This window comes from Anabas testudineus, chromosome 3, assembly GCF_900324465.2.
Source record: "Anabas testudineus chromosome 3, fAnaTes1.2, whole genome shotgun sequence".
NCBI classification, from domain to species: Eukaryota; Metazoa; Chordata; class Actinopteri; order Anabantiformes; family Anabantidae; genus Anabas; species Anabas testudineus.
This window is the reverse complement of record NC_046612.1, coordinates 5615299-5634455: the sequence shown is the minus strand read 5'-3', so window position 1 is coordinate 5634455 and position 19157 is coordinate 5615299. Positions and strand designations below refer to the sequence as shown.

The 19157-nt window shown below is 37.4% G+C and overlaps 2 protein-coding genes across 3 annotated transcripts in view; both read right to left on the bottom strand.

Moving 5' to 3' along the window:
- Positions 1–11530, bottom strand: part of spon1a (spondin 1a) — a 78758-nt gene extending 67228 nt beyond the window's left edge. For both annotated transcript variants that reach the window (XM_026377701.1, XM_026377702.1), the window contains exons 1-3: positions 11344–11530; positions 10278–10399; positions 9980–10134 (exon numbers count right to left, since the gene is read on the bottom strand). In XM_026377701.1, coding sequence (XP_026233486.1) covers positions 9980–10007 — 28 coding nt within the window. In that variant the 5' untranslated portion in view covers positions 10008–10134; positions 10278–10399; positions 11344–11530. The remainder of the gene's footprint in view (positions 1–9979; positions 10135–10277; positions 10400–11343) is intronic.
- Positions 11531–13722: 2192 nt separating this feature from the next.
- Positions 13723–19157, bottom strand: part of kiaa1549lb (KIAA1549-like b) — a 49401-nt gene continuing 43966 nt past the window's right edge. Inside the window, 6 exon segments of the mRNA XM_026378753.1 lie at positions 13723–14069; positions 15310–15461; positions 15599–15741; positions 16057–16151; positions 16237–16611; positions 18756–18888. Of these exon segments, the coding sequence (XP_026234538.1) occupies positions 13806–14069; positions 15310–15461; positions 15599–15741; positions 16057–16151; positions 16237–16611; positions 18756–18888 (1162 nt within the window). The 3' untranslated portion in view covers positions 13723–13805.

Below are 19157 nucleotides of genomic sequence, written 5' to 3'. Positions count from 1 at the left end.
AATACTGAACAAAACAAAATGCCCATAAATTGATTTCATTTACTTGAAAACATTATAATAAATTATTTGTGGATACATTTGGTGCCTTCAATAACAGCAGCAGAGTCACTCAGAGTTTCTTTGCAGTTCTAAGTGGTCATTACAGAGCTTCATTTTGATGCAAGGCTTGGTGTTCCTGCTGGGTCTACAGTTGGCAAAGCTCATTCAAACATCAGGAGGGCTGCAGCTGGAGGGAGTGAAATGTAATGGCCTGTTTGGTTTACATGGAACCACGGGAACAAGTTGGCAAAAGGTTTTTAAACTAGAAGCAAAAACATTACTATTAATAGGGTACCTTGACAGCTAAAGTTTGTGTTATTTGCCTTATTTGTGTTTTTACACGTAATCTTCATAAAGAGTCTGAGGATAAATATGGTATTAAATACTAATGCACTGAGCAGTGTTGCAGCATTGTCGAGTATAAACAGATTATCCCTAGGATTCAAAGCTTGGTACTGAACATAGGGGCTGCCACTAGGGTTGGGTATCTTTTGAATTTTATCAATTCTGCTTATCAATTCCAGCTCTTATTGATTCATTGCTTCAATTCCAAAATGGTAAAAAAAAAATGTTTTTGAAGTTTTTAAGTTAACTGAACATTTACTGCAGCAGTGTTACTGCTAAAGCAGTAACGTCACGTGGTAAACAGGCAACATTTAAAGTACTTTACCATAATCATGATTTTCTACAAACGTTTTGATGATACCTAAATGACAGAGATTCGACAACTGAGAAAGGATGGTCCTTTCAACACAAATAGTCTTACCACTCTGTGACAGTCCACAGTTTACCATTTGGTCTGCTTTCACCTTGTTGCCAAATAGATTGGTGTGTCATGGCACAGTGATGTAGCTTTGCATCCTAGCCCATATCAAAACAAATGACATGCACAGCATTGGTTCCATATTTCAAAATGGATAAGTAGAAACAGAATTCTGTTTTTGCTGCTGGTTCTCAATACTTTGTATTTTGAATTCAGTTCCAATTTGGAACAGAGTTTTAGTTCCCAAGCTGTCACTGCTGTCAGCCGAGCAGTAATGGATTGGCATGGAAGGAGAGAGTTTGCACCTCAATTTTATATATACTGATACTACAATTATCCATCCATCCATTATCTTAATTGCTTGTCCTCTAAAGGGTTGCGGGAGTGCTGGAGCCTATCACAGCTGTCATTGGGCATGATGCTAGGTACACCCTTATCACAGGGCTAGCATACAGACAGGCACATACTCACATTCACACCTTTGGGCAATTAAGAGTGACCAATTAACCTAATATGCATGTTTTTGTACTGTGGGCGGTAGGTGTACCCAGAGAGAACCCATACAGAAAGGAGAACATGCAAACTCCACACAGAAAGGCACTTGGCCAACCAATTGATTTGAACCCGGGTCCTTCTGTGAGGTAACAGCGCCTACCGATATACCACTGTGTCGCCCTACTACACTTATTCAAATTATATTTTATTCTCAATCAGTAAACCATAATGACAAACCAAAAACTAACTTTTAGAAATGTATGTAAAGGGCTAGTAGAAGGCAGATGCACTGAAGGTTCCCAAGAGTACAGTGGCCTCCATAATGTCTCTTAAGAGATGGTTGCATGGCCAAACTGAGCAATTGGGGAGAAGGGCCTTAGTAACAGAGATTACCAACAACCAGATAGTCAATCTAACTAAGCTCAGAAATCCTGTGTGGAAAAAAAACAAAGTTCCAGAAGGACAACAATCACTTCCATGGATTGCCGTCCATCAATTTGGGTTTTATAGAACAGTAGAAAACACAAAAGTCCACTCAATTCTAAATGTTATGTTTGGAGGAAGTCAGACTCTATCTTAACATTCAGTGTATTTACATACACTCAAGTAACAAGGTTACTGAGGAAAAAAAAAAAACAAGTTTCTCGGGTAATCAGGGAACAAGTTTACATGCACTCAAGAAACTTGGTTATCTATATATGGAAATCATGTATACATGTAGCAGAAGACTAATCTGATTTCTCCTCTCCCCTCTGGTGATTTTGGAAGCGTGGTCCAGCGTAGTAATTTTTGTTTTCTCCGTTTCTCTATGATGCCAAGCCAGCTTGTAAATATGCAATGCCCTCTGATTCTAAGGTAAGATAACATTATTTTCTCTTACACAGTTGGGAAGATAAAGGGAAATATATTAAATTAAAAGTCTCAGGTCAGATGCAGTCCTGTACATTTGGATGGTGTGTGTCTTAGCCAAGTGTGTATATTGTTTTGTTAACTAATATCTCTATTGGCAAGAAGCTTGAAATTATCACTGAACTAAATTCAGAGCAAAATCATTTGACAAACATCATACAACTAACCATCAACTATTTTGACATTCAAACATTTTCTTTTTTAACTTGTGACAAAAGCCAAAAATATTCTCAGGTTCCAGCTGCAAAAGAAAAATTCAATTTGAACTTTTGGTTGAAGACATGAAAAGAACAATGTAGGTTCTGCATTGTTGATGTTTCATAGACTAAAAGTAAAACATAATATTGGGCAGATTATTCAATAATTAAAATAATCTTAAGCTATTTAGTCATCAAGAGATGGTGGGGGCCCTCCTGTGCTGTAAAATTAATCAATTCCATCTCTGCAGCTTTTTAAGTTATTAAAAGTTTTGAAAGTCCATGTTCAAGAGCAAGTGGTTTTGAAGTGGTACTCATTACCACATCACAGTCAAAATTCAAATCAAATACGCTAAAATAAGCCAATCTTCGATAAGTGCTACACTGAGGGTGTGCGCAACATCTGTAATAAAAAGTTTGCAGTGTAAGCAGATCACAAGAAATACAGGAAATGAACTTTTGACAAAGATTTAAAACAAACACTGGGAAAAAATGTTACTTGGAAACTTACACACGGTCCTACCATTCTAAAACAATGTGCAGTTGCATGTTATTCACCCTTCCATTCATGATCAGAACCTGGTATGTAATAAGATTGCTGGTATAAGATGTACCTCTTTGCATCTTACTTAATGCAAACATTCAGCATAACAACTTTATACTTAATAATATTAATATATTACTTAATACCCATGAGGTAGTTTTGCAGTTGACTGGGGTGAACTTGAAAGTCACACCTCAAGCCAATCTGAGTATGGTCATGAATAATGCTAATGTTAAGCTTCACAAACAGCCTGCTAGAGAACAGATGGGAATGTGGGCTGTTAAGAAAGATGTATTTAGAGAAATCTAAAAAACATTTGAACAAAATGTCATAACTATGTTTAAAATACACTCAGTATTTATACAAATCATAAAGGGTTATAATGCCAAAAAGGTAAAAATAATTAAAATGGTAAATTTACATTAAAGATGCAAAGAAACATAACTTCAAGAAACTAGTATTGGTAGCACAAAACAAACACAAGTATCTACCTGCTGCCTGCGCTATGTATCTGTTGGCTGTACTGGCTGTAACTAAAGATGATGATCCGAATAACCAAGTGAGAAGAGCCTTGGTCAGGGAGGGGACCAAGAATCAAATGGTCCTCAAAATAAGACTTCAAAAGACCTCTGCAGAGATAGGAGACTGTGACGGATGGACTACCAGGACACAACAAAGGGTACAATAAGTAAAGCAGTCTAAACACATTCTGAAGCTAATTTAAATACATACTGTTTGATTTGATACCTTTTCACCATAACTACCTGAAGAATACTGCTTAGAGGTATAGACACACAGGTGCATTATAATCTTATGTAACTCTATTGACCAATAGTTGCTGAAAATTCCAGAATAAAAGTCTAGACAAAAGATTTCCAAGTCTCATTTTGTGAACAAGAGTTATCCCCAGCTGAGATGTCATTCTTATAGAGGAAGTCTGCACTCTGTAGTGTCAAACATATGAAGACATTGGCTATCCTAATATGAAGGTCAGACCACAGAGTGTGACCTAGAAGGATGCTTTGCTGTAAATAACATCTCATAAAAACTCTATTTAAGACTAATAGAGTCATTCATGTATTGAGCTCCAAACCCATCTGGCTCCACAGGCAGTAGATTGGTAATCAAAACTTTAAAATGACTGTGGTGATTATGGATAATATGCAATCGCCCTTCTGTCTTGCCCTCTAGCAAAATCTGAGATGTTTTTGTCAAAGTTTAGAAGTTCACAGGGCTTTTTTAAGTTCAAAACTGTGGCAGTCTAGTGTTTGAATTTGTCAGGATTTGTGTTTTTACACAAGTATACTGTACATACTGTACAAAAACATCTGTACCTCTGAAAACTGAAAGAAAACAACTTAATTTCTTTAATACATCTATAGTAATTGGAAGCTGCCCGGCTTCAGATAATATTTTTTTATCTTACACAAGATTATATTACATATTGGGATGATACAGTTGTTTAAGTGTAAACAAACAAAATATTATGCAAGTTTGCATGAAACAAGACATACAGTACAGAAATTCTATTTATATATATATATATATATATATATATATATATATATATATATATAACAAAACAATTATTATTTTAAGAGTAAAGGTGGAAATAAAGAATGTGTTCTGTTGCATGTTTTGTGCTGGTGCTCTAAAATTGTCAGTAAGGAGGACCAGTACTACTAGTGGATAAAATTAGTTTGGAGCCCTAAGATCAATTATGGCCACATGCATTAAAACTAAAGATCAAGATTAACTGTGAGCTTTTCTTTTTTTGCTAACTCGGAAAGATCTAGACAGTTGTTTTTAGTGAACCACAAGCTTATACACTGCCTTAAAAAAAAAAAAAAAAAAAAAAAAAACATCACACACCAACATTACGTTGGACTGCCTTTCACTTTGATTACGGCACGCAATAATCAAATTAATTGTTTCAATAAGCTTCTGCAATGTAACAACATTTATTCCCATCCAGAGTTACATAAATGTTTTCCCAAGATCTTGTATTGATAATAGGAGATTCGGACCACTGCACAAAGTCTTCTCCAGCACACCTCAAAGATTCTCAGTAGGGGTTCAGTCTGGACTCTGTGGTGGCCAATCATGTGTGAAAATGATGTTTCATGCTCCCTGAATCTCTCTTTTACAATTTGAATCCTGACATTGTCATCTTGGAATACGCCCGTGTCATCAGGGAAGAAAAAAAAAATCCATTGATGGAATAACCTGGTCATTCAGTATATTTAGATAGTCAGCTGACCTCATTCTTTGGGCATTCTTTTTTTCTGATTAGCATCACTGACATTTATTTAAGGTTACACAGCTGTTTAGTCCCAACGCTTTGAGCTCCCATTGCATTGTGCTTGTGGAAATGCTCATACTTTCACTATTAAACATAGCCATGAGTTCTACTGTTATTTTTCTATGATTTGATTTTACTAAAGGTTTAAGTGATCAAGTGATTAAATGATAAACATCCATAATTTCCCATACTAACATACTTAGGTTACTTCTGATTTAATTCCCTATAGTTTTATGAAATAAATAATAGGACAAGCTGCATTATGGCTGCCTGGTCAGGTATGAACTTTTGGTGACTTTGCTCAGTAAGTCAGAAGAGTGAGAGCTGTAAGCTAAATACTGCTTGTTTTGCAATTCTCTGCACAGCACACCCATTTAACAGAGAATAAAAATCTCTGAATAAAGTTTTCTTTCTCTCTTTTTCCTACGTAAGAGTCCTGCCTCTGAGTAGTACTACATCTGGTTAAATGTACTGTGATTTACAAAGCAGTAGCAGAGATCCATTGCCAGTGAAACAACACACTCTCTATCCAGCAAGTGATTTATGCATTGAATAAACCACTCTGGCTTTCATTCCCTCATTCACCTCATTTCACTTCCTTATTCTTGACAGAGGCAGTAAAAAGCCACAGTATAGAAAGTGGAATCTGCCCAGCAAGGTGTCCTAGGTAGGTGAATACTGCACTATGAACCTACTATAACGATGGGTAACTTTGCAACAGTAATAAAATGTAAAAATCTTCACTAAAATTCATCTCTAAACTAATTTAAGAAGGCTAGCAGGTAGCAATGCTTCAAAGTTACATAAAAAGGAGGAAAAGAAAGGTGCAACATCAATAGTTAATGCAACAATTATTAAAGGCAGATTGCTTCAGGCTCCATTAGGTGATGTCAAAATCAGACCAGACCAGACCAAGAAAACATTTCACATTGTTGCTTTTCATGTCTACACTAGCTTTTTAAAAACAGACCATGACCTGTAAAACATGAATGTTTTATGGACTTAGTCATATAGAGTGATAGGAAACATAATCACTGTGGACAGTTTTGGGGTTAGTGGTGTTACAGGTGTGGGAGAGTAGAAAAGCATATTTTACTGTAATATTATTGCAAAAATTATGTCTTATTTCAGACCACAAACAACTGCCTCAAACACTCCTTTTCTTGGCAGTCTTGGGACACTTGTTTGGTTCAATAAATAATAATGTAATAATGTATACTTTATTGATCCCCTTGGGGAAATTCGTTTTGGACAGCTGCCAGACTGAGTCGGCGCTACTACGGGGTTTCAGTGTCTTGTCCAAGGACACCTCAGCAAGTAACCAGGAGGAACCAGGAATCGAACCACTCACCCTGGGGTCCGTAGGCAACTGCTCTCACCCCCTGAGCTACTGCTGCCCCTAATAATTTTTAGGTTGCCACTTAAGTCTAAATAAGATTGAAGAATTATTGAGTTTGCAACAGAAACAGCAATGATAAAAATACAATTAGTCACATCATGACAGCTAGGACAATCACACAGAAAGCAGCAGATGAATAACAATAAGTCAAAGGTCAAGACAAGGAGCCATGAGGGAGAAAGAAGGAGGGACCGCATAACAAATGGGAAGTGAAGACCAAGCAGTCAGGTCCTGCCAACTATTCTGTTTTCACACAGCTAGGTAAGGTAACTCACAGCACTCTTTAATACACGGTACCACTGAGCAATTAATCTACAGAGAGAAAATATGTGAAGGACAACAGAGAGATGGTGAAAGAACTGGCAGGAGGGGGTAATGAAAGAAAGAAAGCCGCACAAAAGATTTGAGGATAAAAGAAAGCTGCTTACAGTAACACCTACTAAATTTCCCCAAAGACAGGTGTTTGAGATATTAGCCCATATAAAAGCTACAATTTGCAAGCCTGTCTGAGCCTGCTCTTGCCAAAGCTCTGCATATCCCATCAAGCCAAAGCCTTGCAGATGCTTTCAATTAGAACCAATACATTGTAATTTAATGACCAAGTTAAAAAGTTGGGGCCTGCTGCTCTTCACCACAAAACATTTTCCAACCTAGTTTTATATTTAAACCAAATTCTTATGATCTATAGATCTATTCCTATGAGCAAAGGCACCAATTACAGTCAACTACATTTTCTTATTCATAAGTGCTTCTAGTCTGGCTAAATAGTTAAAATCTTACAGGCAGCATAAGCTGTAGAAAGAAGGTCAGTCACCTCAAGAAAAAGAAATCCCTTTTCTGCATATTTTAATGTGCTGTATATTTAATTTTAAGTTCACCCTACATTTGATCTGTAATCATAAAGTGAAAATGTGTCTTTACATTTTTATGCACATTTATTGAAAATCAAAAACTGAATCTCTCATTTTTAAAATGTATTCAGAGCCTTAAGTGCATACTCAGTACTCAGTTTTGTGGGTGCATTTACAACAATAAAACAAACACATGGGAAAATATTATGTAATATATATAAATAAGGCCAAATAGGTATATGTATGTTAGCATTTGCTGAGAGGAAAGGTTCTCCACCTGTCCATATTCCTTCAGAAGTAAGGTGATGCTAGAATTTGGTTAAGTACCTTGGACAGCCCCTAGTGTCTTCAAACAGAAAACACAACAAATATATGATGATAGAGAAAGCAAGAGGAAAGACAGAGGGGCATGTAGTCATCTTACTATTTGCAGTAACGCTAAAATTGAAAAGTTCTACACTTACAATAAATAGGGCATGGCAGTGGTCTGATCACTTTTTGAGGAGGTGGACAATTTCTGTGGACTGGAAGTTGCGGTGATTCACCGACTGGAGTAGGTGGAGAAATAATCAATAGAATTACATGAAACAGCTGCTGAACCACACAGAAATGTGGTTATGAAAACCCTGAAGGTTTGTTTATTTAGAGCTCAACTGCACTGACACAGAAAAAGTCGCTTTTTTTTTTTTTTATTGTACATGCATGATTCATTTCAACTTCAACTAGCATCTGTTGGAGAGGTGATAAGATAATTTTAATGTTCTATTCTACTGTGTAGTTCAGAGACGCCTTACTTAATGAGACTCAGTCTGGTTTTGAGTCTAACATTCAATCCACCACCCACTGAGTTCACATATTAAAATTATACCACTGAGGAAGAATTGAGTCAGTGAAAAAAATGTGTCATTATCTATATCAAACAATATAGACAGAATAAATTATTTATTATTTGCTTTATCAAAACGCAACAAAAACTAAGACTACAGAATCTATGGTTACATTTCATTTTACAAGTCCTGTCTGACTTTCAAAGCTTCACAGCAATTCCTCAGTTTGAATCCTGTTTGAGAGTGTGAGTATTAGATGTCACAGAACATCTGTTCAATCACTTACTTTCAAGTCTGCTTTTGATCCCTTGACCTGTCCTTGCACTAACCATTGTGGTAATTATCTAATATCTGTGCTGTGTGAGCTCAGAAGGATGTACTATAATTACTTTAAGTAGACTTTATTAGAGATAATGGACCTTCAGAGTTAGATCTCATCTAACTACAGCTGCTAAATTAGGCTCTCTACACTCCACCTGGGATAGAAGACAGTATCAAAAAACAAGCATGAATACAAGTTTTACAAATGTACAAGTCGATTAATTAAAGTTTTTACATGAAACATAAGGAGACAGATATTAATGAATCACAAAGATATAAGGGTCGATAGTGGAAGTTAGTTAGTGAAGGACTAAACTATAGACAAAAGTAATACTTTAACAATAATCCATTACTACCCTTGTCTCAACCTGTGTGTCCTTCAAGTTTTAATATTTTCATTTGAAGAATAATACAGTAAGTTCACATATATATCTACTATTAATAATACCAACATGATCAGTAACAGCAGAGCATTTCAACATTTCATTAAGGTTATGAGATCAAATCAATTTTCATTTGTTGTTTGATCCTCACAAAAACACACAACCAATTCAACCAAGCTCTACAAAAATGTCATCAAAAACTCAAACATTGTTTAAAAAGGTATTACTAATTTCAAGACTACTATGTAATACTACATCACACCATAATGAAATGTGTTCCTGTAATTGTATACATAATATGTAATATCTAATGTACCACTAAAAATCAAATTAGCCATGTTCTGACTTGCCTGATTTGCTATTTAGATAACAATAAGCCTCCCATACTGACAGAGAATGCTTGATTGCATGGCTGTAGGCTGAGCCCTAGTGGTAAAATGCTGAACTACAAATAAATTGCACTACTTGTATACACAAACTCACACACAGTACATTCATGCTGCTGGCAACACAAATATAAACATAATAAAAGACGGAATACAAATGTATTTGTGTGGGTGATTCAAGTCACATCTAAACTTTAGACCACTTGTTAATTTAGTTCATGAGTGAGCTGATTTTATATTGTCATCTCATAAAAGTTGTCTTATTTTATGAAGATATATTATTTAAAGGAGGGCTCCATTAAAATGTTAAGCTAACCCTTTGAAGCATCAAGTTTTCACAATGTCATACAAAGTATTGAGACATTGCTCGATATTTTTCAGATTTGTAAGTAAGTGACTTACAAGGCATTTTCTGCAACCCCTTCAGAAAATGTGGTCTTATGAAACTGAAGGAGGTCTAAAAATAAATAAATAAATAAAAAATACCTATGAACCACTGAGCTTGCAAGTGATTCTGCTTTGGTTTTTCACAAAAAAAAGGCAGGATTAAATTATTTACTTACCTGTTAGAGTTTTTATCAGATGACCCATTGAAGACGCCTGCAGTGCCAAGCTTAAGGTTAGTAGCAGGAACTCTAGCTGTGGATGGCTGGTTTATAGACAATAGATTTTGTCAGTTACAAGTCTGCAGACGTCCTGGTAAAATGCAGAAAGGGATCTGAAAACAAATCATAGATACCTACAGTATTCTGCAAACTAAAATGCTAAATTACAGCTCAACAATGAGATAAACAGTATTTTTGTTTATAAAGTACAAAGTAAAAGCAGGAATCTTTTCTCAAAAAATCTGACAAATGGTACCTGTCAGCAGCTATGGTACAATCAGTCACATCGGGGGGGCCTCTTGGGTCATCACTCTGCATGTCATGTTCAGCTGTTTGGATGTGTGCTGTGCGGGTCATATGAATTCCAATTGACAGCTTCTGCAGATGTCACAGGTGACACAGAATTCAGTTGCTATACACAGGTAACACAAAGCGTATACTGAGGTGACGACTTGTATATGCTGTGTCATGCAGTAAGTAACTTGTCAAAACAGACATCACTGAGGAGAACACAGCTTTTTTTGCTTGAGTTGGCTAATATTTTCTGGGTTTGGTTTGAGGGCTCAGGTTTTTCAAATATTAATATAAAATCGTTTACAAATGCTAAGAATAATACGGACTATAGACATATCTATCAGCTTATTTCACTACATAAACTGGCGAAAGTAATGTGGCATGCTTCTCACTGAATTCAACTAAATTTCAATGACCCAGCCAATGTGTGCCATCTGCATGACACAGAACCATTAGAGTGCAGTCACACTAAAATCCACCAGCCAAATATATAAAACAAGAATATAAACAATTATTACTTCTTGAATGTAAGGTCAGTTTAAGTTACAATCTTGTGAATTCTTGTTGTTGTTGTTTTTCCAAATCTTGTCCTTAAGAGTGTCACTAGATTTTCAGGGAAAGACTGACAAATGCCCAACACTAGTTGTATTTAACGCTGACATAAGCGAAGGTAATTAAATGAGCTATTCAGGAACACAGGCATGAAAACAAACTTATGATTACCACGTCCTGGTGTTCTTAACTCTTATTTTAGCTACATTAAAAACGGATAAGACTACAAGTACAACGCTAGCTTATACTGGAATACTAGAAGCTAATAGCTAACAGCCCATCATTAGCATGGCTAATAATACCTGGAGGTGGTCAGGTGGCGTTAGGTACTTAACGACATGACTCTCGTACTGAAAATGAAAAAGTGAGGTTCGTGAACTGGGACTTGGCTTAATTAACCAAATACGATAATGCTTGGATACTTTATTAAAAATAAAACACGCAGCGTTAGCGTTTCGTTAGCTTTAAGGCATTACCGTTACTGTTGATCCGGAAGTGTTTCCGTCAAAACATCCAAACATGAAGTCGGCGTTTATAAAATGCGTTACGGAAGGCATATTTTTAAAAGAAATAAAGACGCCAAATGGCAGAAAGTCTTACTGGTTTTCAATCGAGAGAGGAAAACTGGTTGTTATGGATTTAAAATCCTAAAAAATGACAAATCTGAACAACTCGTTAAATCAAATATGGCGCCGAACTTCTTCTTCGCTCTTTCATTCCAGTAACGTTCAACAACACATTGCGCTCAGTGCTGCCACCAGTGGCTGGACGTGACTTAACAACAGTCCATAAATAAGGCCTTTATTAATTTCTATCATTAAAGTTGTAAAAAGTACAATGAACCTAAACATGCAGATGTATTCTGTGTTTAGTTGTCTCTGTCTTGCTGTAACATCAGTGGCAGCTCCAGCATCAAGTAAGGATTTTAAATGATTCACAATTATCTATGCCATCTTCATCCCTTACACTTAGTTACTCTGCACCCATGGAACAAGGGAGTAGTGTGTGAGCCTTTATGTTACAATACAAGGCCCCTTTTGCATTTGTGTGATGCAAGTAAATGGCAATGAAAATTAATCCTACTACTAACTCGATTGAAACACATTTATGGTGCAACAAAGCCTGCACTAATTTCATCAGAAAAAAAGAGGCATGCAGAAAGGGAAAGAGACAATGAAGACAGACTTAGTCTGTACTTCTAATAAAACCTTTTATTTAATTTTAATCATGTAGGTTAATATTTCTTCATCTGTCTCAAGGTTGTCATCTGTCAGCTCGACATTTAATATAAAAAGATCAAGCAGATGAAAAGGAAATAAAGAAACCAGTCAGGAAGACAAAAGACATTGGTTTTTAATACATTTTGCTCATTTCATATTTCATTTAATAGAATACTTACACTTCATTTTCTGACCCAACAAACCACCTATAATCCTTTTATTTATTTCGTTTCTCAGTTACCCAGCATGAGAATGTGGAAAGGTGGTCACTTCTTGTACACTCAAAATGGGTTCAATACAGTTTTTTTAAGACATGAAGTGCTCCTCTGAAAAATGAGTAAAATAAATCTTGGGAAAACAACCAAGCTCTTGTTGAGTTTAAGACACTATTCCCTTATACTTAGTTACTCACAAACAGGAATGAGTTTAACAAATCATTTATTGGAAGAAGTAATTGAGGACTGATGTTAAAGAAATGGTGTTATATGAAATGAAATAATGATTTAAAGGCATTTTTCACTCATAGATGTCTCCAACGTGTACAAAATGACAGCGCTCCTTACCAAACACATTGCAGCAACCCTGCTGTAGGTCTACATGGACTCATTCAAAGCTGTATTACTCTGCACTAAAAGTTGGCCACAACTTATTGAAGGCCTTTATGCCACAGTGACCGAGTATGGATCAATTTTCAAGAAAGATGAATTCCTTTCATGAGTGCAATGACCCCTTGTTTTTGTTTTCTACATGTTTTTTGAATAATTCATAGTTTTGTGATGCATTGACATATGGTGGTCTTAGTTTGATAAAAAAAAATGAATGAGATGTCCACTTGAGCCATTCAAATGTAATGAGCTCATGTATATGACATTAATTTTCCATTAAAGAGAATAAAGAGTATTAGTGTTCCAATAGCTATCAGATAGCCTGTTGTTTAAGGAAAGAAGTGACATCAGCTCTAATTACTGGGTCCAGATCCCTCATCCTTTTCTTTAATTTCTGTTTGTAAGAATCTGTCTGGCCGGACTCAACTAAAAAGGTCAATCCAAACATACTATATTTAAATCATTTGCTAATGAACAAGCACTACAGTTTAAAGATCTAAAATTATTAGATCACCAAAAGAAAACTATGAAACTAAAGATTTATAAAAAGTGATGTAGTTCATATGGCATTGAATGAATTAATATTGATGCTGCTGATCTTGTGGAAGCTAATGGTCTATAAAAAGAGAGAATACATGATGTCCTAATACTGTACATGCTGATATACACTGTGGTTTATAACCATCTGACAGGAAGGATTTGGTCCTCTCAGTACGGACAATGATGCTACTTACGCTCTCTTCTCAACTGATGCCGATTCACAAAAAATATCTAATCCTGGAAAAAATTATATTTCCCATATTTAGCATATTCTATTAACATATCTACAAAGAAGAGATGCATGAAGTTACTTTAGACATCATCAATAGAGGATGGTATTTTATATTTTCTAAAAATATTAAACCAAAAAAAAAAAAAAAAACTTCTCTGTTCCTTTAACTCAGAAGTTGAAAAACACTGATAGTACGTGGAAAGAAATAAACAAGTGGTTGAAGAAGATCAGTCTCTTTTACAGTACAAACATCAAAAACAAGTCTGGAGGAGTACCACTTCTGTGTGCCTCTGTTGAGGACCAATGCACAGTTAACATTCTTCTGCACAGAGAGGGCAGAATCAAAACTCAAACATGTTATTTTGCTTCTTTGCCAGCTTGGCCACCTCCTGCCGGATCGCCTGCACGAGTGCAGAAGTGGAGAGACTGCTTAGGGGCATGCTGTCCATGTTTTTCACCGACAGGGGCAGGCTTTGCTGGGATGCCGTGTTAGGGTCAATGGTCGGCTGCTCCAGTGGCTGGTTATACTCCAGAGGCAGCCTGGTGGGGCTCCCCTGTGGGTAGCGTGGATGAGGAAAAGCCTCTACATACCCAGGCAGGGGCACCTGGAAAATTGGGTAGACATGAAGTCAGAAACACAACAAGTTCACATTCTGTCTACTTATAAAACTAATAGCTGCCAATTAGATCATTAGAAGCATTGTGTAAGCAACAGTTTATTTATTTTGATGGGTGAACATCTATCTGCATCAGCAACACTATTCTAAAGAAATGGGACAAAATTAAATGAACCAAAATAACCGGCAAAGTAATGAGTGTGAAGATGAATAAGTTTAGATTCAAACAGTGTTTGAACTTCACAAATCGAGTATTTTTGAAAGCTGATAGAAAGATTACAAGTTTCTAAAACGAGAAATGAGAAAAATAGGTTCATTTAAGAAATGCTCAACTACCACAGTAATTTGTTGAGTCCACTCAACGGCAGCCGTAAATTCAGATCAGCAAATGGTTTCTAAATGACACTGGTTTCTGCAAAAAGACACTGCACGAAGGCATCTTGTTGAAACAGGCAAACAGAAACAGAAATACACAACAGTCTATGCAAACAAGGGAGTGCAGTGCAGGGGGAAGGGAGAAGAAGGGATGTAATAATAGTTCTGACAGGACAGATGGAACCTGTGTAATTTTAATGAAAAAAAAAACATCAAAGGATGCTTAGAGATTATTGTTTAATAAGGTCCAGCCCTGTTCAAAGGTAGGTAGGAGCATGGGCACAAAAGACATCTGAATCAATGTCAGTAGTGAGATAATATGTAAAAGACAACAGAGTTTTAATATAGAGAGGCAATCCCACCCACACAGGGCAGATTCCCCTCATCATGTTCCTGTTCTTTGTTTTTAAGTGTTTGTTCCTGTAGCAGTGCTCTAACTAATGTTTCTTTTGGATTGAGGTTTAACATCTACTACACTTAAAAGTCAGAGTAACAGAGAGTTTAAAGCGCCGCTCTAACCTGGTCACAGTCTGGAACTGATTTCTTGATTCATAAGAACTTTCACAATAATCCACTAGTTGTTATTATTATAAGTTAACTATTAGGTCAAAGAGCTTTTGGGAGCTCTGGAACAAATTATAAACTGATACTTTCCTAGTTTAATCATATTTCATTTATTAATTCATTCATTGTAAATAGGATTGAGCGCTTCCTGAGGAAAGGCTTGAAAACTGTGACTGTCCTAGTTTACTCATGATATTGGTTATGTATCACTGTAAATTGCTCATCTTCCAGTTATTTATTTATTTGTGGGTTCAGTTGCTTCCTGACTCAGTAAAATTGGCTTCCTTACAGAGTCTGCCCACTGTGGTGGAACATCCTCCGGTTCAGGTGGGTAGGACATCCAGGAGGGGCTGTGGTAGGAGGTGGGTGGCGTGGAGACAAAGTATTCTGAGTAGCCAGGCCTTGTGGCAGGGATGGCGTAGACGGCTGTTATTGGATTTCCTGTGGCAAAGAGAAGAGACTGTGACCTCGACTGATGAATTTATTTATGAGCGATGATTAAATTTAAGAGCTTTATTTTGTCTCTTGAAAAATGACACGTTGGCACAGGAAGCAAACTAATCTCCCCACATACTTACCTGAGTAGTTGAATACAGACTGCTCTGCAGTGATAGATGGAAGTGCTGCCCTAGTGTTTGGCCCATATGGGTTTTTTTCATGCTGACTTTCAGTGACAGATGTCTTTGAGTTCCTTCCCTTAAGCCCCAAGTCAGAAGTGGAACTAAGTTGGACAAAAATGGGAGATGCGTAAACATGCAGTTGCTGCAATAACAAACAATTACCACTAGATGACAGACACACTCCGTGTGGAAAAGTGAGCACCTTATTAACATTCTTACCATCTCTCAATGCACTAGTTCAATATTCAAATTTATACAAGGCCTAAAATCACCCCGGCCACAGCACATTATCTAGTGAATATCTCGTCCCTGAATATAAATTTGAATGTGAATAAACGTGGAATATCTGATACAGGTATTTACGGTGCGTGTATGTCTCTGTCTACATCTGTGTGTGTTAGTTGTATTCTGCCTACCGCCGTAAGGAGGTTCCAGAAGGAGGTCCAGTGCGAGGTGGTAAAGGGGGAGGAGATCCTACAGCCATCTCAGGAAGCTGAGTGAAGCGAAAGGCCTAGAACAGACAATGAAAGACATTTAAGGTCACAGAGACGTTATCACAGATCTTAAGAGAGGAAAAGTAAGCTTAGTCCACATACTGGTTTAGGCAGGCTGCACTGATACACGTCTGCACCATACGATGGGACCCACTGCAGGCCTCCCCGTCCACTACTCATTGTGCCCGGAGCGCTGGTCACCACATCTGCGTAAGGGAGGGGAGGCGGCGCAGGGTTGTAGTGGTCAGGAGTGGGGTGGTGGTGGTGGGAGTGCCTCCCGGATGTGGACTGCCCCCCTGAAGCCAGGCTGAATGCTTCCTCCAGCAGCAGGTGCATCTGCTGTCGCACTTCATCAATGGACGGCTGTGAGCTCAGAGTGGACGTCTCTGAGTGGCCTTTCAAGCCTCGGCCATACATGTATCCACGTGGCCCCATTAGACGGTCGACATTCGTCTCCTCAATCAACTCAGGCTCAGTCTTAAACATTCACAGGACACGGTTAGAATGAACACTGACTCAGTAAAACATTTAAACACAGTGAGGAGACTCACGTGATTTATATCAGGGCTGCACAATTAGCTGAAAAGTCATAATTGTTTTTATTTATTTATTCATATTTTAATTTTAAATCATGGACACTACACATTAGTCAATGTTACTGTAAATATGCCAGTGTTAGCCAGAAGGGTAGTTTGTTGTATAAAACATACAAAAGTAGAAAGAGAAGGAGTCACAACTACTAGACAGAAAAGGAGCATTCACTTATTAATTTTAGCGTCTAACATGGTGGAAAGTAGCTCGGGTTTGCCCAGAAAGTTTTGTTTTGTTTTTTATCATTAAAGGTTTCTGAAAAGTCGCTAAATTTAGTGACTCAGAAGCAAAACTGGCACAAGTGCATCCAAGCAAAGGATAGATTGTAACGTTAACACATTTATATAAAGTATTTATTTAATTAAATTGCAGAGAGAAACTGAACTAGGAACAGATTTACATCAGGACAGTTGGAAAACGAATGTTCTCTATGTCTCCTGTCAGAGGGTTGTTGGCCAAGTGCAGACTGAAGAGGCAGTATAATGTTACTTAGGGTTTTATCTGTCAGCTCTTACAAACAATCCAACAAAAAGTTAACTTGCAATTATGGTTTTGTATCTTCCCTCTCCATTTCTCTTTTCTTATCTACACTATATACAGTTCAGCTATTATCCTGTCTTCCCTGTATATTTACTTGATGCTACTCCACTCCATCTTTCACACACTTCTTCTTCACATGTTCCAAAGTCCCTCTAATTTTTCCACTTCTCTTTGTCCCTCTCCCAACATCTGTTTCCATCTATCCAGTCCTTATATTCAGCGATAAATTAATAAGAGCTGAGGCTGCCCTACTTCCTGTGTGAATAGAGGGTAGCCACAGGAGACCTAGCATAGTGCACCTCATAAATCAGACCCTCCTGCAACACAGAGCAGCAGAGACTTGCATCTGCAGTGATGGGGCCTGCAGCTACACTAGTCCCATTGTAATCAACAGGGCCAGGAGTTCTGAAAGAGGACTGTGTAGCGTGTACTGACTATTGTATCATATATCTAAAGAGGTAAACAGCTGGGTACACAGAGTTTAGCAACAAGTGTAAACCAACATAGAGGCAGGACAACGGCAGGTCAGAACATATGCAAAAAAATGAGAAATTCACATCTTTCTCTGGAAAATCTAAGTTTGTAGAGCTTGTCAAGATTCTTCTATGATTCAATTCAGACGTTTGTCATGTTAGGACCTGTGGCATTTTGCTGACAGCACTACCTTATACTCCCAAGTGCCTGATCTATCTATTCTTTCTAAAAGCACAAGATGCTATTTTCACAGCAGACATTTGACTTGCATCAGTAGGAAAAGAACAGGATTATATAATAACACTCATTTTCCATGTAAGTGTCCCAGAGAGCTGGCATGCACCACACCAGAGCCAGTCACACCTGAGTATTTTCCTGCTATGATAGGTCAGAACAGCTGGCCAGTTCAGTGAAATATTTCTGTCACTGCTTATATTTTTTACGAGGACAGCTCAGAATGAACACCCTTTTTAGGAATGGGCTGCTCGATTACCCTTGGGAGCTCACACACTAGTATTCTGACTTCATGACAGAAAGAGCCATTGACAGAACCATAATGGAACAATAAAAGAGTGGATGCATAAACCAGCCATCCTGAGACGCATTTAATATCAAAACGACAGGACCTTATAAATCCTAACTCTTAATTATGAATGAACCACTTCTTCTCCTTCAACTTCTGTGGCTCACTTGAAACCACACCTGAGGAGAATATGTCTGATTTCTGACTCTGCTCCAATCTGTCTTAAATAGGGCAATAGGACACAGATTTCTATTTTTACATTCAATCTTGTTAAATTTAAAGTCTCAAATTAAATTAAATTGAAGTCTCATCTGAATTTGGGAAGCACATTACTAATCATGAATACACAAAGTTGATATGAGATTCACAGGTTAAAGCTATAAGCTACTATTAAAAAAAGAATCAACACTGTCACTTCTTTAGACACACCGTTCAACTTAAAAACAGTAAACACCAACCACATCTTGTTACTGTGTGGTTACACGTGACTCACGTCATAGCCGCTGTTGCGGATTCCTCTCCTGGGTCTCTCCCTCATGACGAGCAGGTCCATCTCTGTTCCTCCAGGACTGGGACTGCTTAGACTCTGTCTACTTCGATAAGCCGTCTGCCCTACCTGGCAGTGCCTGCCAATTAGAGTGAAGAGTGGATTCAAGTAAAAATCAGAGCTGTGGTACTTACTAATTTAAAACATTTCAGTGACTTTCAGCCATGGTTTTAGTGTCTGCAGTGAAAAGGGGGGTGGGATGTGGAGAGAAGGTCTGGTACACTGAACCCTCTTGGTTTCATTGTGCAAACATGATGAACAGGGCGGGGAAATGTATTTGGTTCTCTTTCAAAACTCGACATAGATGTATTTTGTAGATTAATGTCAGAGGACAAGATATGAATCAGT